Source organism: Sinohyriopsis cumingii, chromosome 15 (assembly GCF_028554795.1).
Source record: "Sinohyriopsis cumingii isolate HCF-2022 chromosome 15, ASM2855479v2, whole genome shotgun sequence".
In the NCBI taxonomy this organism is placed as follows: Eukaryota; Metazoa; Mollusca; class Bivalvia; order Unionida; family Unionidae; genus Sinohyriopsis; species Sinohyriopsis cumingii.
In genome coordinates this window covers 105,567,399-105,588,269 of record NC_142975.1, presented here as the reverse complement: position 1 = coordinate 105,588,269, position 20,871 = coordinate 105,567,399, and the positions used below count along the sequence as shown (strand labels likewise).

Below are 20,871 nucleotides of genomic sequence, written 5' to 3'. Positions count from 1 at the left end.
CGCCTCTCGCTGAGTATGGAAAACATGCTGTTCATGTTGGCGCGTTCTAGAACCTCTGTGTTGGGTACTTTGTCCTGCCACTGGATGTGCAGAATGCGCCGCAGACATCTCAGGTGGAAGCTGTTGAGTTTCCTCTCGTGTCTTGCATAGGTGGTCCATGTTTCGCTGCTGTAGAGAAGTGAGCTGAGCACGCACGCTTGGTAGACACGCAGTTTGGTCTTCTCTGTGAGGTTGGGGTTGTTCCAGACCCTCTGGTTAAGTCTGGCCATCACTGCTGCTGCCTTGGCAATCCTGCCGCCCACCTCAGAATCAATGGAGAGTGAGCTGGAGATGTTAGACCCGAGGTATGTGAAGTTCTCGACAACTTCCAAATTGTACCCATCGATGGAGACAGAGGGAGGGGAGTCTGTGTCCTGTGCCATGACATTTGTTTTCTTCAAACTGATGGTCAGTCCAAATTCCTTACATGCATGGGAGAGGCAGCATACCAGCTGCTGGAGTCCATCTTCCGTGTGTGATGTCAAGGCTGCATCGTCGGCAAAGAGCAATTCACGGATGAGTACCTCTGTGACTTTAGTCTTAGCACGGAGACGGGCGATGTTGAACAGCTTGCCGTCAGCCCTGGTATGGATGTACACTCCCTCGCTGCAGTCCTTGAATGCGTACTGGAGAAGCATGGAGAAGAAGATGGCAAAGAGCGTCGGTGCAAGGACACAGCCTTGTTTGACTCCGCTAACGACTGGGAATGCTTCAGATGTTGCGCCATTGAAGCACACTGTGCTGTGCATGTTCTCGTGGAACGACATAATGACAGCAAGCAGACGTGGGGGGCAGCCGATCTTCTGCAGGAGTCTGAAGAGTCCACTCCGACTAACCATGTCAAACGCCTTCGTCAGGTCTATGAAGGCAATGTAGAGGGGCATCCGCTGCTCGCGACACTTCTCCTGCAGCTGACGTAGTGAGAAGATCATGTCTACAGTTGACCTGCCGGCTCGAAATCCACACTGGGATTCTGGGTAGACGCGGGAGGCTAGGATCTGCAAGCGTGCCAAGGCAACACGGGCGAAGGCCTTTCCGACGATGCTGAGGAGGGAGATGCCCCGATAGTTGTTGCAGTCGCTACGGTCTCCTTTGTTTTTGTACAAAGTGACGATGTTGGCATCACGCATGTCCTGTGGGATGTATCCCTGTTCCCAGCAAAGGCAGAGGAGTGTGTGTAGGGGCTGGAGCAGTGCTGGTTTTCCGCTCTTGAGGACTTCAGGCGGAATGCCGTCGCTTCCAGGAGCCTTCCCACAGGCAAGGCAATCGATGGCTTTTCCGAGCTCTTCCAGGGTGGGCTGTGTGTCTAGCTCCTCCATGACAGGCAGGTCTGGAATGGTGTCCAGGGCAGTTCCAGTGACATTGTTTTGGGTTGCATATAGCTCAAGATAGTGCTCAACCCATCGCTGCAGTTGTTTCCCCTGGTCTGTGATGACTTCGCCCGTCTTGGACTTGAGTGGGGCGGTCTTGTAGCTGCGGGGGCCTGTCGCTTTTTTGAAACCCTCATACATTCCTCTTGTATCCCCGGTGTCAGCAGCTGTCTGTATACTGTTGCAAAGGTTCAGCCAGTAGGTGTTGGCACAGCGGTGGGCGGTCTTCTGGGCGTTATTCCTTGCAATCCTGAGGGCTTGTAGTGTTCTGGGGCTAGGTGCAGCCTTGTATGCCAGAAGGGCTTTCCTCTTTGCCTCAGTCACGGGCTCCATCTCCTCCCAGTTTGCCTCATACCAGTCGACATTCTTTCGCTCCCTCTTCCCGTAAGCTGTGATGGCTGATTTGTACACAGAGTCACGGATATGGGACCACTTGGAATCAATGGTGTCATCAGGTGTCACTTTGGTGAGGGCTTCCTTCAGTTTGCTGATGAACTGCTGTGTTTTCTCTGGGTTGCTTGCACAGTAGGTGTTGATACGTGGGTGACCCTTCTTCTTGGCGTGGTGCAGCTTCTTGGGTAATATTCGTACCTTGCTGGCCACCAGGGAATGGTCCGTGTCACAATCGGCACTGTGGTAGCTGCGGGTAAGGAGGACACTGGCCAGTTCTGCACGCCTGGTGATGACGAGGTCTAGCTGGTGCCAGTGGCGTGAACGTGGGTGTCTCCACGACACCTGGTGGATCTCCTTGCATTTGAAGAAAGTGTTTGTCACATATAGGCTGTGGGAGCAGCACATCTCCAGCAGTCGCTGACCATTCTCATTGATCTTGCCCCTTCCGTAAAAACCGAGACAGGTGGACCAGGCCTCATGGTCAGCTCCCACTCTAGCATTGAAGTCTCCTAGTAAGTAAAGGCTTTCATTGTTGGGGATACTGGATATTGCCTGATCCAGAGCCTCATAAAACTTGTCTTTCTCCTCGTAGGTGGAGTAGAGGGTTGGGGCGTACACACTGAAGATGTTGACCGGGCCTAAGGATGTTGACAGCCGGAGGGCAAGGATTCTCTCAGTACCTGATGATGGAGGTTCAATGAAGGCGATTAGCGTGTTCTTGACGGCAAAGCCTACACCATGCTGCCTAGGTTCATCCAAGGGCTTCCCCTGCCAAAAGAATGTGTAATTGGCTTCCCTGATGGTGCCGCTGTCAGCCAGTCGGGTCTCCTGGAGGCAGGCAATGTCGATGTTCAGTCGGGAGAGTTCTCTGTCAATGACGGCAGTCTTCCGTGCATCGTCGATCTGCTGTAGGTCAGTGGTCAATCCAGGACACATGGTCCTGATGTTCCAGGTTGCAAAACGAAGAGTTGGAGTCTGTTTATTTCTTCTTTTAGTCTTTCCTGGTGCAGAGTTTTGTGGCCCACTTGTTGAGATGGTTCTCTAAGCTCCACGCACCCAGTGAAGCAGGCAGGCCATGGCGGGCAGCACCTTACTGACTGGGGGCTGCCCAGCTTGAGGCGGGCGGTAGCTGTCCAGTGAGACCTGATGATCTCTCCCACCGTCAGAAGTAACCCCTGGCGCCAAGCTCTACGCCAATCGAGCTTTGACTTAGAACTGGTAAACTGCTACTTCTCGTGTTGTGCCGACGCCGTACGACGACGCTGGAGTGTCCTCTCCAGTGGAGCTATGAAGCCTGGGCAGGGTGGTATGGAGAATCAGCTGTTGCCCATGCAGCAGATCCCCCCTCTCCACGCAGCTGGTGTGCCCAAGGGAACGACGAATGCCGATACAGCTTGGCACCAACGGCGTCGCAGGAGTTGCCGGAATGACGTTGAAGTCAATGTCATACCGCCTTAGGGACTCCATCTCCGGATTTTCTGTCGGGGTTTACTCCCTTAGCCTTTCCCATGAGTGGGTATAGCCACAAGGCAGCAGAGGTTTGGAATCGGAGTTTTCCTTCTCCTAGAAGGTTTACGAGTCCCATCTACCCGAAGCAACTGGTTTTAAGGCGCCAGTGGGCCGCCTTCACCCCTTCTCCTGTTAGTAGAAAACATGGTCTGCCGGGCTTCAAATCTACGCCACTCGCGAAGGCCAGGAGCTGGATTTTAGTTGACAGAGGCAGTAGGAGACGCAGGCCGTATGGGGCATTTTGGAGGATTGGGGCGCTTGTCTCCCACTCCCATCCCGGGCAATGTCAACCTTAGACCACCATCACTATATATATATATATATATATATAATGTCATGCTGGCCACCACTGCATGTCATCCTGGGTCATGCTGGTCACCACTGTATATATAACATGCTGGTCACTAATGTATTGATGTCATACTGGTCACTACTGTATGTATGTCATGCTGGCCACTGCAATATGTATATCATGCTGGTCACTACTGTATGTATGTCATGCTGGTCACTGCTGTATGTATGTCATGCTGGTCACCACTGTATATATGTCATGCTGGTCACTACTGTATGTATGTCATGCTGGTCACTGCTATATGCATGTCATGCTGGTCACTATCGTATGTTGTATGCATGTCATGCTGGTCACTACTGTATGTATGTCATGCTAGTCACTACTGTACATCATGTTGGTCACTGCTGTATGCATGTCATGCTGGTCACTGCTGCATGTATGTCATGCTGGTCACTACTGTATACATATCATGCTGGTCCCTACTGCATGTATGTCATGCTGACCACTACAGTATGTATGTCATAATGGTCACTACTGTATGTCATATCCAACTGCCAACTATACAGACCCAGATCTACTGGTACACAATGTCAAACAAATACAAGTCTATACAGTTTATTATGAATAATCAGTAGAATAAACACAGATCCTGATATGCCAGCACATTATGCAATGGTAAATCATGGTCTATGTTGTTTGCAGCTGGACACAACCTACAAGCAACTATATATGGTACCTATATTGAAGTCTTTATTTGCAGGAAATTTAAAAGATCTTTTAAATCCAAACATTGTTGGACCTTTTAATCAGCCCTGCTTGATTATAAATCGATTCCCAGCTTGTACAAAACTTTGGCAAACTAATTACTCAAGAAAGCTCTGTGAAATAATAAACCATGTCAAGACACTCCAAGTACAATAATAAAGTGTTAGGTGTAGCATCAATCCAAATATGAGATAATATAATCATACATTTTTGCACCAACATTTTCTAATATGGTCTGTTTGCCATATGTACATCTCTTTGTAAATGTGCCACTTTTTAAGCCAGACTTTTTATTGACCAACACTAGGATGGTTGGATCCAGGATTGTTTAAATGGGGGTTGGAGTTTAGCCAAAAGTAGCTAAACTTTTGTCCTATGTCCCCCAAATTTTGAGTTCTATGTAACCTCTGGGCACACTTTTCCTCAGGAAAAAATAAAAGAAACATGTCTACTACTTTTCTTACATTCATCCAAATGTATGTTTGTTGCTAGCAATGGCCAAAGTCGCTAAAGGCGATACAAACTATAAGATGACAACTTACATCCATTTTAAAATAACATGCTTGGTAATCAGAAGATGAAAGATTTGTGGTAGTCTGCTGAGTTGTAAGGTAGAGTCTTTGTTGGCTTCTAGTATTACATATTTTGGGGACTGAAGGCACACACATGGTAGCAAATATTTAATTTCTTTCAAGACTGAATTAAGGACAAAAGGGAATAAATTAACACAAGCACATAATTTATCATTTAATCTATGAATTCTTAATTTGAAAAAAAAGTAATTCAGGACCATATGACCCTGATTTTGGTTGCAACCTGAGGCTGGGAGGCTTACACATATTTCTTTTCATATGTGATGCATCCAATAATTCTGTTCTCAATGCCAACATGTTCCTCTTTAAATGGCCCCTGACATGTTTTTCTATTCTTCCTCCTGTGTAATACTGACTGTATAAAAGTGTTCATTCCCTTGGAAAAGTCCTCTTCGGTGCTGAAATAGAATACAACACCTCAAATTACAGCAGACACACAGATAGACAAAGCTATGACATACCCTGTCAGATAGAGATAATTAAGATAATTACAGAGACACACAGATAGACAAAGCTATGACATACCCTGTCAGATAGAGACACACATACTGACAAAGCTATGACATACCGTCAGATAGAGGCACACAGATTGACAAAGGGATAACATACCCTGTCAGAGAGAAACACAGATTGACAAAGGGATGACATACCCTGTCAGAGAGATATACACATATTGACAAAGCTATGACATACCCTGTCAGAGAGAGACACAGGAGTGTCAAAGCTATGACATTATCCTGCCAGAGACAGACATAAGGTTTGATGAAGCTATGACATACCCTGTCAGAGAGAGGCACAGGGATTGACAGACTGATGCAAGATGGCAATCACAATGTCTCTAATATTTATCAAATTGCACAGCCATGAATAATACATAAAAAGACAAAAATATATTTTTTTAAAAAGACATTTAAATATTCCATATGCCCCCAAAATGAATAATGGTTTCTTATATAATATTAACACAATTTAATTTGTCTTTATCTTACCACACACATACATATATTATCCCAGTACCTGCAAATGTAACATTATTGGAATGTTGAGAGTACTCGACTTTCTGTCGTAATGTAGGATGTTCCAAACTACAAAGAAAGTTAGTAGTTACAGGAAAGTTTCCCTGAAAGGTTGTTCCACGTGGCAGCTGTAGAGTGCTGGTATAGACAGCTTCCTGTTCTGTACATGGACTGGTATCTGGCTCCAAGGTGCTGGATGGCCCAGTATAAGGAGATATCATTGTAGACGTCTGATAAACACAACATGTGATAAGAGCATGCAATGTGAACTACTTTGGTTTCATTATTTTTGGGGGTAACATTTATTATGGAATTTGTGATTGCAGCAACCTGTATAACTAAAGATGCAACAACAAATATGGTGCAGATATTCCACTGCTGTTTTGTTACTGAAATGAACACAATTCAGCTATTTAATAATTCAACATCATTACTGTTATAAAATGCTATACTTTACATGTTTAATTTGAACCTAATTTAATACCACAAAAATTCCTTTAATTTAAAAGCAGTCTCATCATTTCAATAAACATGCATGTATACAGTATCTAGTAGCAGTCTTTTCCATTCACTGCCTTAAATTAATGGTATTAGATCAGTATGGATAGAGAAAAAAAGGACACTCATGAACTAATTATTACTAGTATTATTGATGAGGAAAGTGAGAATAATGAAAAGATGTAATCCTTATTTATCTGAAACTATTCTAAACAATACTGCAAGTACAAGCTGTAATTACACACCTGAACAATCATGATACATCGGAATGAATGATCTATACAAAGCATACATACAAAGCTTATATTTATAACTGCAGGCAATATATTTTAAAACTCAAATTATCCTGAACAGCTGAAAACACGATATTTAACTGATGCATTTCAATTGAAAAGGAACCATAGAATATTCAAATATTGCTTGAATCACAAATCCTAATTAATATATACAGTCACACACACTAAATACAGGACAATAGTTAAGCTCACATATGACTGACTTTCTGACAAAAATATGAATATATATTGTGTCAATCCATTCTGGAAAAAACACAAATGTTTGTAATGTAAATAATCACAAAATTTCAAGATTTCATCACAGGTCTGGCTTTCTCAGAACAGCGGATAATTGGGGCCAATCTCTTACATATTTTAAGCTGCTGCTTTCTTTCATGACACATCAAAAGGTTCCACGGTCTTCTCAATGCATCGATCAAGGTCTCATATCTGATGTGCATATGGAATAATGATATTACCACAACGTGATGTCAAAGAACACTGATGGTGCAACATTATGGACTGTGGTTTAAGTAAAAGATCATATAGATGTTGTCATGTTTACCCCGACCCAGAGTAGCCCAGTTGAAACATGTATAATCAAAGCAATTCTGACAGGCCATTGTTTGATGTCAAACATTGCCGAAGGCTAGCACTAATCCGTTACGTAAGATTGTTGTGGCTTGAATCGAAGGACCGGACATCGGAGTTGCGAAGTCACAGACAGCCAATTATCACCTAGGTGTCGAAATGTTTCCAAGATCAAAAGAAATTGCCTGAAGAAGTGGGAGTGTCCCAACTTCTTTCCCCTGCAAACAGACAGACAGGTTGAACTGGCTGCTAAGACGATTGGACAGGGGCACAGCGCCACCCAATCAGAATCGAGATAGGGGAGAGACCTTGATTTGGGTAGAATGATATCCCTGCGTTTTCCGGCAAGAGTTAGTTCGCTGAGAGAAATTACCCAGAGAAGAGGTTAGCGTAACTCCGAATAGCCATTCGTTATTGGCGGGAAAATCTTAGAGCAGGAAATTCTAAGTAGAGAGCTTCAAATAAGGTCAGTAGATATTTGTTCGGTCTTTGTGGAATGCGACTGCATTTTAATTGTAGGTCGTATGTATACTTTATTATTACTAGAATCATAGTACGAAGAATTACTTTGTTTTGTTAATATGTTTGCATATTTTGAAGAAATGAGTTGATATTTGTAAAGAATTATATAGCTTGCAGCCGTCATAAGAGTTAATATTGTAATTTGCTATGTGGGTATTTTATAGTAGACTAACACATATGTTCATATGATTATAGATTTTGCCCTTGTTGAATAGTTGTAATGTACAGACATGCGTCTGATTGTTGTCAGATTGTAGTATGATGAGATTAAATATATATGTGTATATACTGACGTGACGCAATGTATTGATGTCTGTATAACAATTCGCTGATACCGTGTTATTACGCCATTGTTTACCCTGCAAGAAGTGTGTGGGAATTTCGATGTGTATACATGCGTGGCCGAAACAGTGACAGCTATCTGATGATCAATTGTCGATATAGTGTGAGGTAAGATTCAATAAAACATATGTTAATGCCTTGTGGTTTTTCACAGGAAGCTTTGAGGGACAGACCAGTTAAAGTTGGTCCTGTAGTCTCGGATAGAGAGACGGAGGAAAGGAGAAGAAAGGAGAAGAAGGTGAAGTTGAAGTCTGGGAGCGAAATTGGAGGAGATAATAGAGAGGGAAAGGAGAAGTTGAAGTCTGGGAGCGAAGTTGGAGGAGGAGATAGTAGAGAGGGAAACAGAGACAAAGGAGGAGTTAGAGGAAAGGAAAGAAGGAAGAGTCAGCGGGAAGAAATAGATGAGTAGATGCAAGGACAGGGGGAAAATCGAACTCACACTGTAAATCACGGGATGAATTAGGCTGTCACTTGGACGAGGGAAAGACGAGTGATTGGAAGTTATCGTTTTAAATTATCAAATTTATTAAATTGTTATTGACTGAATTTCATCTTCGTGTTCTCTATAATTTAACCGTCGGCATTGCTGACTGGGGGCTCAGAGCTGTAAATCTATCTCATCACTAATTTAACTTTCTAACCTAACGAGCCAGGGTGGAACTTTCATCATAATTTAATTAAATTATATTGGAAGAACCCCACCCCAATACGTCGGAACGCCACAGATGTGATTCAATTACAGGCTGATGTAGTTTTGCTGTACCAGATCAATTTACTGTTGAGAACTTGGACAAATATATTGTGTTAGGAATTGATCTTGAAAGGTACTTAATTAGCACTCATACTGGTTACAGTGATTTTTAAATCAATTAAGTGACCATTGTCTGCTGTTAACATATTTTTTACATCTAACATAATAGGTATTTTTTCTAGTGGATGTTCCATGAAATTATATATATATATATATATATATATATATATATATATATATATATACATTCACATATATGCAAAAACCTGACAGAAGCAAATCCATGAAAAAGTCTTGTTTAAAAAAAAATAAAGATGCAAAACCAAAACAAAAATATATAAAACCACAGTATTGATGAAAGGATTGTTTGATATGTCAATAATGTAAAGATAATCTTGTTTGTCTCAGTTAACATGTCCACAAATCTCATGCTGCCAATTTTATGGTAGGTTGTCAAATTAAAATGTGTATATCTGTCTTTGTCAACATATTCTGATTGCATTGGTTAGGTTTTCATTTTGAAATTCACTGAGTTACATGTGTTCATCAGAACTATCAAACATTTAAACAGATTATTTATTTTCTTTATTACACAAAACAATATGTAAATAAATAAATATCCTGGATTAATAGCTAAACATTAAAGTTACTGGATGAAGAACAGTTTGTGTGGTAGTAAAACAGAAAGAATCTTTACTCTTGCATGCAATCAGTGTCTTATTCAACACCATGCACATCACAATCTCGAATAGTATTAGCACTTCAATGCAAAACAGTTGAGAGATCCATATATAAACTCTATGAAATTGGATATAAACATAATGCCAACTAGCATAAGTCTGAAATATAACATATCATTTGACTTTCTTGAACCCTTCTGATTGTACTATCATCAAATTGGATATGAAGAGACATATTGAGAAGCAGTCAGCAGCACCATACAAAATAACAAAAGCCCCTAGAAGGGACTGATGCTCTTATGACCAAACATATTTAGGAATCAAAAAAATAAGACTGTTTCTTTAGTCCTTTATTCCACCAAAATGCTTGATATATATTGCTGTTACAATCTTTACTGGACACATTACATCATGGTACAGAGTATACCACATCCAAGCATGTAATGGAAAGCTGTACTAGACAGCGAACTCTGTGACAGGTCCAAAAGTGAAGCACACCTGAATAGATAGATTCTGTTATTTAGACCAATCTACTCAATGGTTGAAGGAAATAATTTTTTTTTTTTCTTTTGTTTTCTGAACTCATCACATCTACGAGTGTCAATGGAAAAAAAGAGGGGTATTTAAAAAGTTTTTAAAATGATGCCAAAGGCAGAGGAAAGCCAACAGTTGCCTCTTTGCTAAGTAAGGTACGGCTGAATATCATATATTTAGCAAAATACAATTTGGTAAAATTTTAAAAATTTACAAACTTAAAAATAATAACTGTTGTCATTGTTGGAATTTTATAAAAAGGTTTCAAGCTTCTATGCACTGACAAATGTCTGCATACAAAATTCATGTTATATCAGTATCTGTTACTAATGAATGAGTCTTTGTTCCTTGCAAAGTCTATTACAGCTTACCATGTTGTATATGTACCATGTTATATTGGGAGCTGGGAAGGTGCAGTTAAATGTCTGACACTTCAGGGTGAGAGATTCCATACCAAGATCTGTAGCAGGTGGTAATGAAGGAACCAACTTCACATCGACCGGTGATGCTGAAATATGAAAGAAAATATAGAAAATGAATTATTAAAAGTTAATGACTTTGAACTGAATATAATCTCTGGTACTGTGATGTGTGTTTGTCACTAGTTTCACTAGTTAAACCCTTCATGGAAATTCTATAGCTCCAAAACATAAATAACATGCAATACATTTTACACTGTAGTTCTAGGGCAGACCTGAATATTTCATGTCCATCACATTCACCACTGAACTTTTTAAAACTTTAAACACAACAAGTTTTAAAGAAATACAATCAGCGATCATGCTATCAAACGAAGTGAGTGACTAAGTGAACCAAACATTGGACAGCATACAAAATCAAATGCCTGAGCTAAACATCTGTAACAAGAAAATGTGGCTTGAAATACCAGCATTGGTTCTTAAATAGGTTGTGTGAGAAAGGATAGAAGTGTCCTCCCTTGTATTATTTTATATTATATATATATGAGAGTTAAAGTGTAAGCAACGATACGAACCCCAGTGACTCATATGGCACAATATAATTTCTTGGTTGTGTCGATTTGGTTGGAAAGAAGGGTATAAGTTCAGTCATATATTGGCTTTAATACTTCAATGTGCTACTTCCTGATAGTTACAGTAATGTTTTATTGGGGACAATGAAATTATGACAATCAGTAATGTATGAGGTCACTTGTGCATTTGCTCCTATGTAAATGTTACAGAGGTTATTTCAAAGTAGCTTAGAAATCCTTCTGAGTAAAAATTTTATAAACAAAATTATATCAGAAAATAAAATTTAACAAGTTAAGTGGTAGTTTCTTAAGCATTTTTAGTGACTTACAATTAGAAAACTAATTTCATTATTCCTATCACTTAAAATTAATTACAGATGTATAGTTTATGCTGTACTCTTTAAAAGTCACATGACCAAAATACACTGCATTTACCTCAATCCATATATATATATATATATATATATATATATATATATATATATATATATATATATATATATATATATGTATATATATATATATGTCTACAAGTATGAATACAATGGGTATGAATACAATGATTTTTATACACATACAAAATGTGTTGATAATAAAAACACGCAAGAAAATTTTTTTAACTTGAAAATAAAGGGTTGATTAAAACTAATGCTAAATGCATATTGATAAATAGAGGACATATTAATTAAAATTAAAATAAGGGAAAGAAAACACACACACACACAGTCATACATATATATATATACTGCATTTCTTGCTCTGCTCACACTTCTCCCTGTTTGTTCTGTCCAAAAGAAGAAGTCACTTCTGTTTACATTAATGTCTAGCTTGACCCCTGAAAATTTACCTGCATAATGTCATTTATTATTTTTATTTTGTCATATGAAAGCAGAGATTTAAGTTCTATGGTCAAAGAGAATTTTCAGGAATCTATGATAACTCCATATGTGCTTTCATTGTTTTAACTGCTGAGTATTGAAACTTTCTCATATATTCCAGACAAACTCCAGTATATCAAAATTTCAAAAAGAAATAGTTAATCATATTATGAGCTAACAGATAATTGGTTCATGATATAAGTACATTACAAAATTTCTTGTCATGGTTTTTTACCTCAAACCTAGTAAGTGTATTATGTGTAAAACAGCCTTAAACCAGTATATAAAATATGGCCTAGATAAGCCTAGACTGTATATGCAAAGCTTATTTTTACACATCATAATTCAATGATGGAAATTAATCCTTTAACGCTGTTGTCCATGATGTGCCTACTGAATTGTAGCAATTACTGTGGATATCTATGTCACCTCTCATTGTGAACAAATTAAATTGTATTGCCATGCTGGGAAATTGCACCAATATAAACACATAATAGTTGTCAGACTGTTGAAGCAATTGAAAGTAGATTATTCCACAGTCAAAGATCACTTGATTTTAGAATTGTGGACCAGGAAGATGATGTAATGAACTTCAACAGAAGCTGATGAAAAACTTCTTAAGTCCAAGCCTGCAAGACTTAGTCTCATTAAAACAAAGGAACCTGAGAAACAGTTTTTGTATTAAGGTTGAAGCCAATGTCTCTTGTGCTACCCACAAAGTAGTTGTAGAATAATGTCAAGGATGGTGGCTTAATACACTTGCAGTATATTATGAGTATATTCAAGGTGTCACTAAGCAGAGGCTCCCTCTGGTTGGCAAAGGACTGAAGACAAGTGAAAAAATATCTCTTGGAAACTAAGGCACCAAGATGGATACTGTACACCAAAATTATCTAGTGTTACTTTATAATGCAGGTTAGACTGATTGAAAAGTGACTATGCAGACTGGATGTCATCCAAAGGAAGTTCTAAGAGGCACTATGTGGGTTAGTCTGATCCATGAAAGTACTTGTATTATAGACTGGAAGTTATTCACCATTAGAACCTAGCAGCAATATTCAAATAAGACTGATCCAAGAGTCTGGGTTCATGTACTGAGGCAGAAATCTGAGCATCGTACAAAGGAAGTGCCTGTATGAACTATGTGAGTTGTGAAACTGGACAAGTTCATTTATCTGATGGCTGATGTTGTATGATCAATTGTGGTAGTGTTCCATTGTGATCAGAGTTGTATGGCTGAGTCCAGTCATTTAGGAATAAGGCCATCATGGCTGCCATGATGTCTAGTTCTTGAGGTTAGAACAGTGTATGGGATTGATTGATCCATGTAACCAGTCCATAACTCCTATATGCTAGACTTCACTGAGGCTATTTTTGCTCCCCATCTTACTTCCCAGTACATGATATGATTTACAACCCTTGTATGCAAGCTGATGATGATTTCGTCTCTCAAGATATGTTTCGTGACGTCCCTTCAGTATGTATAGATATGCACATTATGAAAGTCAGACATGTATTCCAGGAATGACAACCAAAGAAAACTGGATGAGTGGTTGTTAGACTGGTCTCAGATATAGTCTAAATCTATACTCGCTTATAAGTGGATTAAACAATAAGTCAACCCCACCGACTTTAAGGCTGCAAAAAGTAAATTTCCTATGACCCTTCTGTAAGCCAAGGTGTTTTTTCAAATCAAATCCATCTGGAAGGGGTGACATGTGGTCAGTGTTTTGGAGTTGCAAGCCAAACTGGATAGTTCGATTGAGAGACTGGTAGGACAAATAAAGACAAAACCAATGTAGTGTGTGTGAGTGTGTGTGTGCGTGATTTGGATTTTTAACATAGCTTTAACAATTTTTCAGTCATATCGCTATGATGTCTGCAGTATAGCAGTTTATAGTGATGTCTAGCACTGGGACATCATGCCGCAGACATGAAGCATGATGTCCCACCCAGTCACATTATCCTGACACCAGGCCAATCAGTCCTAACACTAACCTCATAATGCTGAGCACCAAGCGAGGAAGCTGTTAGCAGCATTTTTGTAAGTCTTTGGTATGACTCAGCCGTGAATTGAACCCACGACCTCCTACATCCGAGGCGGATGCTCTAACCACTAGGCCACCAGATTGGTCAAAACCAATGTAGAATAAATAGATTTGTATTATTGAGTTAAATATGTACAAATAAACTGACATCTTCCAATTTGTCCAATTTCATCTAAAGAAATCTATAATGCTTAACATTTTTACTCCATTTATATAATAAATCCATGCACTGAATTATATGTCATTTGAACTCGCAATCTCGAATGATGTGATTCACAATATCTTGTAGTAAATTAATTATATTAAACAAAGTGAAGTCTGCATTTTTTTATATTCACAGCATCCTGTAAACGTCACTGTCTAATATCATCTGGTTCATTAGCCCAAGAATTCATCTTCATCATTGGAGTTACCAAAAAAAAGTTCTGAATTCCATCACTCTCATACACTTGTCATAAACATTGTATGACTCGGATTCTGCATCTGATTCATCATCCAGTTCTGATTCATCATTTTTAATTTATCTGTTGGTACTTTGGTTTTGGTCTTATCTCAAATGAAATCAATGAAGAGTTCACCATGCCCCGGTCCCAGCCACTGCATTGGAAATACCTCATTTCTTAAATGATTTTACCAACATCTCATTTTGAATTCAACCCTACCCCCCCCCCTTCATTACACACTCAATGAGATACTAATTCAATCCTTAATTGGACATTTCACATTTCCTACTTTTGTAAATACTTTTGGCCCATCTACAGTCCACTTAAGCCACTGTTCATGCATATTTGATTTAATGGCTTTTTCAGGCTGCTGCACTGACATGGTGCTGCCATAAATCACAGCTTAGTATGTTTTTAATACTTCTTTTTCACTGACTGCATTAAATGCATCTGAAACATGTCCCACACAAGCAATGCCTTATGTTTCAACAATGCTGCTGGTCTAGTGTTCCATACTCTTTCAATCCAGACCAAACAAATCGCCTCAACTACCCATCCTTAGGGTTAAAGGTTAAAACCACTCCACTTAGCATCATTCTGTTTGCATAGTCTCACATTTAAACACAAGTAGTGGCGACAGTTTTGTATCATTTGCTTAACAACTTAATACTATTGTGAAATGTTTTGTTTGTCATTTGTTTAAGTCTTTATAGACACCCTTTTGTCTCCAACTTGGTGCATGTTGAATTTCCTGGCCTATCAAAAGACATGGGAGTTTCGTCCACATTTCCTACGTACACCAGATCAAAATCATGTTGTTTCCTCTCAATGATAAAATTTTTTTTTTAAATATCCCCTTTTCTCCTCATCACTGACAGGAAATTTCTGGGCTACATGATTGCGATGTGATGTGATTTTGATTTTGAACGTAGCTTTAAAAAAATTTCAGTCATATTGCTACGATGTCTGCAATGTGGCAGCTTATAGTGATGTCTAGCACTGGGGCATCATGCCACAGACATGTAGCATGATGTCCCACCCAGTCACATTATCCTGACACCAGGCCAACCAGTCCTAACACTAACCTCTTAATGCTGAACGCCAAGCGAGGCAGCCGTTAGTACCATTTTTTAAGTCTTTGGTATGACTCGGCCGGGGATCGAACCCACGACCTCCCATATCTGAGGTGGACGCTCTAACCACTAGGCCACCGGAGCGGTCAGGCTACATGATTGCATTTGCATGAGTGCAAGTCCATGACGTCGCATAAATTGCATACACCATCCAGCTGAAGCTTTAAAACTTCACCATTATCCATAGCAGTGGAAACAGCATTTAATTTAATTCAGGTGACTGCATGCCCATTTTGACACCATCTACAACCCACTCAATCAAACCAAACTCACAATCTGCTTAAGGTGTTTCCATTATTCAAATTTTCTTCAGATCTCTGGCACTCTCAGCTAGAACTTTTTCTGTACCAATCACACACCTGTTTCACCAACACATCAAATTCATATTCTGCAGCACTACTGCTGTTTTTCTCTGCAAAATCTATAACCTTTAACTTAAATGCTCCATTGCAGGGATCGTCCTGGGCTTTGCCAATGTCGCAAATTGCAATTTTCTTCTCCTTATTGGCAACAAAATATACCGTCTGGAGATTTTTTTTGTTTAATTTGAATACAGTCATGGATTTGGAGTGGAGACATTCAAAGGGACCACAAAAGGAAGCCACAAACTTGGATACATAATGAAATGGAATCTATCTTTTACATAAACAAATCCTTTGAACGTATTGACAAACCGATCTTTACAGTGCATTGTTACATCATAATCCACTTACTATGTTGACATCTGGCCTGAGTACTGTATGTTGTGATACACTCACTCATACTACCAGACTATACCTCCAATCGACTGACTGCTGAAGACACAATTAGAAACAGCTACAGTTAACTGAATGACGGCTAATCATTCTGATTTTTTTTAAATGTACCAATAAAATAGTTTTGCTGAAACATAAGAGAAAACTGATTATTTTGGAAGTACCGATTGCTGTGTATAAATACAAAGCAAATGGAAAAAATCACAATCAGAATTATATACTGTCAACAGTGCAACTTTATCATGGGTAAACAAACGTTTACCATTGTGTGTTTATCGTCTCATCCTAAGAGTAAGTTAACAAAATTAACAGCATTTGGATTTAGTGTAAATTCATCAGACAACAGTCTCTGAACCTGATGTTATACCTGACAGTCCAACATCATTTACATGTAGTGATGGTAGTAATGCTTCAAGTGCAACACCACATCATGATGAATGGGCCAAAAGTTACAGAAAATTTCTCAACAGCCAGAAACTTAAGGAATCTCTGTCTAAGATATGATACAAAGTTAAAGCAGATGTTCTGTGGTATATGTATCACGGCACAAGTCGTCAATTAATTTACAACTGGCTGTCATATTTTGAAGAAGGAGTGTGTCACTAAACATGAATCACGGCGGGGTAATTTTGCTCACTGATCTTTTACTTTTGCCATCAATTCCATGTTATGACTCCAGGGACTTAAACTATGCAACAAGAAATAGCAAATCAAACAAGTTTTGCATAATTAAAAATAACTCATTTCTTAGTATACATGAATGAAAGAATTAAATTAACTTACAGCATGGTGAATGAATTCCTGTTTCCTAAAAGTCTTTTCAATTCCAATAGTTCCAAGAAATCCGAATACATTCCAACAAAAAATTACCCTTCTATATTGAAGTTTCAAATGTACCTCCATTTCACATTCTGGTCAGCCATGCCCAAACTGCACAATAGCTAAAGGCTAGACTCAAGCCTCTCTGACATACTTCAAAGAAACCACCTGTTCTACAGTGAGTGAAAGCACTAGCAATTGATTGACACAAAAAAACAATGCCCTTTTTAGTTATAAATAACAATGCCTAAAATGTGTGTGAATATTTATGTTAACAGTTCAAATGTGGTCTCAAGCTACCATACATGTGATAACTATTATCCACATTTTATATCCCACCTTATTTCCTTATTGTTAACTCATATATGCAGATAAAACTGCTTACAAAATAACATTTATTCTGAATGAGTTTTGAGGGGCACATATGCTCTGTGATATGTTTCTTCATTCCTTCTTTTAATTTAATGATGGTAATTAATGCTTATATATATATATATATATATATATATATATATATATATATATATATATATATATATATATATGTATAGTACATTAATGCCAGGTGTTGACTTGTGTAACTTTCATTGGTTTGAATGGAGATGCTAGTTTCCTTGTCAAGAAAAACTCTACAGCATTCAGTGATCATTCTAGGGATTTAGGAAGCAATTCACTAACAAGCAAAGCAGGTAAAGCACGACAAAAATTAATTTCTAAACTCCTGGTTGATGGAGATGTACTTTGTGATGCTAGCCATATAAGGGAGGAGCATTTAATTCCTGAATGCATTAAATCGATGGTCACATTATACATCACTTATCTTACATTGCAAAGTATGATCATAGGGTTTAAATATTAAAATGTCATTAACTAAAAAAACTTCCTTACAAAACTATTGTTTGGAAAATAATACATATAATATAGATCTACAATTCAGCTTTCTTCAGTCTTTACAATTAGCAAGCTAATTATACTGCAACACGGTCTTTGTGTTATACAGTGAAAGTTAAACACGTCACATAGGCGTATTTACTCAAATTAAAAAGTATTTTAACAGTTGTTTTAAATTTTAATATTAAAATAGTTTAAGTAAAGCCTATTCATATCTGAATTTGGAATGCTCTGCCAGTTAAATGCCATAAAAAACTTCCAGATGAAAATTATTAATTGCTATGGACCACTGCAATGGATGCAGGTACTAAACTCTTTCAAGAAAAAAGAGATGGTCAGGTCTATCATAACAAATAACAGAGCATTACATATTTGTTTTCAATGCACGCTGCTTTCATTGTGAAATCACTGCAGGCAGTTTATACTGGATCACACCTCTAGGATAACCTCATCCAAAAAATATCCACATGATTTATTACTGATTTTGCTATAAGTATTTCTCTGGGCATGTAAATAAAGACCTTCCAAAGTACACAACTCCCTCAATAACTCACAAAAACAGCTTATAATGCAGGGTCAGGTGTGGAACCCATTTTTTAAAACCAGAAACTACCCCAAAAATTTATCCCTATTTGTTGAACTTGAAGAAAATCATGATCAAAATTGTTAACGGAAATAAACAGTCCAGTTCTCTAACAACACTCTCCTCCCAACAGTTCCCTCGATGTCAAAGCGATGGTTTTCAATTTTGGGAGGTCCCTTGGTAACTCGCACCTCGCTTATAGTGCAGTCTATGTTTGTGGATCTCATTGTGTGCGAGTTATCGAGGGAGAGGTATAATACGATGTATGAGGATAAATAATGAGATGAATAATTTCAATTTAAATGTATGTGCAGATTCTAAAAAATTACACCATTACTGCAATATTCAGTTCTAAATTCCTACATGACCAGTATGACTTTGACTATAGTAAATTTCCTGAAATAAGAGACTACACTGCAACAGGTTTTTTTTTTTGTTCAGAAAACTTTTCTGGCCCAGAGAAATAATTTAAAAATTTGCTGCAAATATATTTGTCTTTAATGTCTGCTTATCTGAGATGTCACCAACTTCGATATAATTTATTAAAAGCATAAATGTACCTCCCATATTCCTTTAAGTGAATATAAATATACAAACCTTCTCCGTTTCTGTATTCTAACTGGACTAATATAGTTTCTTTCAATACCATTCTCAACCAGTGTCAGATTTATAGCAGTAACAAAGTGAAGTTCAATATTCAAATCATTATCAATTTTCACATGACACCTGTCAAAAAAAATTTTTTTACAATCTAAATTCCATGATCACGATATATATACATGATTACCAGGTGTATTTGGCACATATTTCAATGGCATAGAAAATTCACCTGAAAATCACAATTCTACATTTTAGAAAGGTATGAATGACCCATCCCCATGGAAACTAATATCTTGCAAGACACTCTTTAAAACCAGCCCAGCAACATCTTAATCTTTCTCAGAGAAATGTCATATGACGCCATGCTTGAATTATCAAAATACTCTTCATTTCCAATGAATCACATTCAACAAAGTTGAATAGTGACCACACTCCAAATGCAAAAACTTAACACTGGGACTTACATCAACACAAAATGGTGACAACACCATCAGAAAAGTGAATGCTATATTTTGCAGTAGAAATTAAATTTAAAAAATCTGAAAGTTCTAAAAATTGAATTTGGAAACCAATGACAAGAAACTTTAATTTGTAAAATAGTTGACAATACATGTATTGGATGAAATTAATCTACTGAACTTACCATAAACAATAACTGTCTGGTCTAACCTTCCAACATTTGTATATTCACAATGCCATACTCCACTGTCCCTTGTCCTGTTCAAACTGTGTATGAAAGCATAGGATCCAGTACTGTTGGCTGTAAATGCATAACTGCTGGTATTTCTATCACACACACCTCCTCGTAGAGGCAAACATCGGGACTGTTCAATTTCACTGGGGTGATACCATGTGATGGCACCAGTGTTAAATACGGCAGTTGGAAAACATGACAGTATTAGGCTTTCTTCTTTGACGGGAACTGCCTTGTTAATTTCAAAAACTGGAATGAACATTGCTGAAATAGAAAAACAATATAAACTGAAAACATCATATTCAGAAAATAAGTTATGTGCATTCTGCTTCAACTGAAAGGCAATACAAAATGCTGGTATTTGTACTACAATGTTCTTGAAAATAATAACATTTGGAAAATTCTGTGCCATAGGGGTGATGCCATGTGATGGTATCCCTGTCAAATACAGCAGTTGGGAAACATGACAGTATAAGGCTTTCTTCTCTGACTGGAATGGGCACATTAGTTTCAAAAACTGGGAAGAACATTGCTGTAAGAGAAAAAGAATATAAACAGTATATAATAAGGAAAAAAAACACTTTACTGGACCTGGAACTGCTAAAGTAGCTCAAAACAAAAGCCCTTAAGGGCACATACATTTCACTGACCAAAAATGAATTAGTAGAAATCAATGAGAAGGCAGTTTCTTCACTCTCTTCTTTCTAGCTAACCAGCACTGAGAATCTCCAACTTATCAGACTAGGTACAATCATGTTCAAGTTAACATGGTAACAACATTGTGGCAAATTATGAGACTAGTAGCATTTATTTACTATTCCCAAAAGCTGTCACACAGTGTATCACCAATCTGGGAATTTCTGTAT

General features: G+C 38.3%; 1 protein-coding gene across 4 annotated transcripts in view; it reads right to left on the bottom strand.

Moving 5' to 3' along the window:
* LOC149782422 (nephrin-like) overlaps positions 1-20,871 on the bottom strand; it is a 103,819-nt gene that overhangs the window by 77,869 nt on the left and 5,079 nt on the right. For all 4 annotated transcript variants that reach the window (XM_089933816.1, XM_089933818.1, XM_089933817.1 and 1 more), the window contains exons 2-4: positions 19,955-20,269; positions 10,542-10,678; positions 5,979-6,207 (exon numbers count right to left, since the gene is read on the bottom strand). In XM_089933816.1, coding sequence (XP_089789942.1) covers positions 5,979-6,207; positions 10,542-10,678; positions 19,955-20,269 — 681 coding nt within the window. The remainder of the gene's footprint in view (positions 1-5,978; positions 6,208-10,541; positions 10,679-19,954; positions 20,270-20,871) is intronic.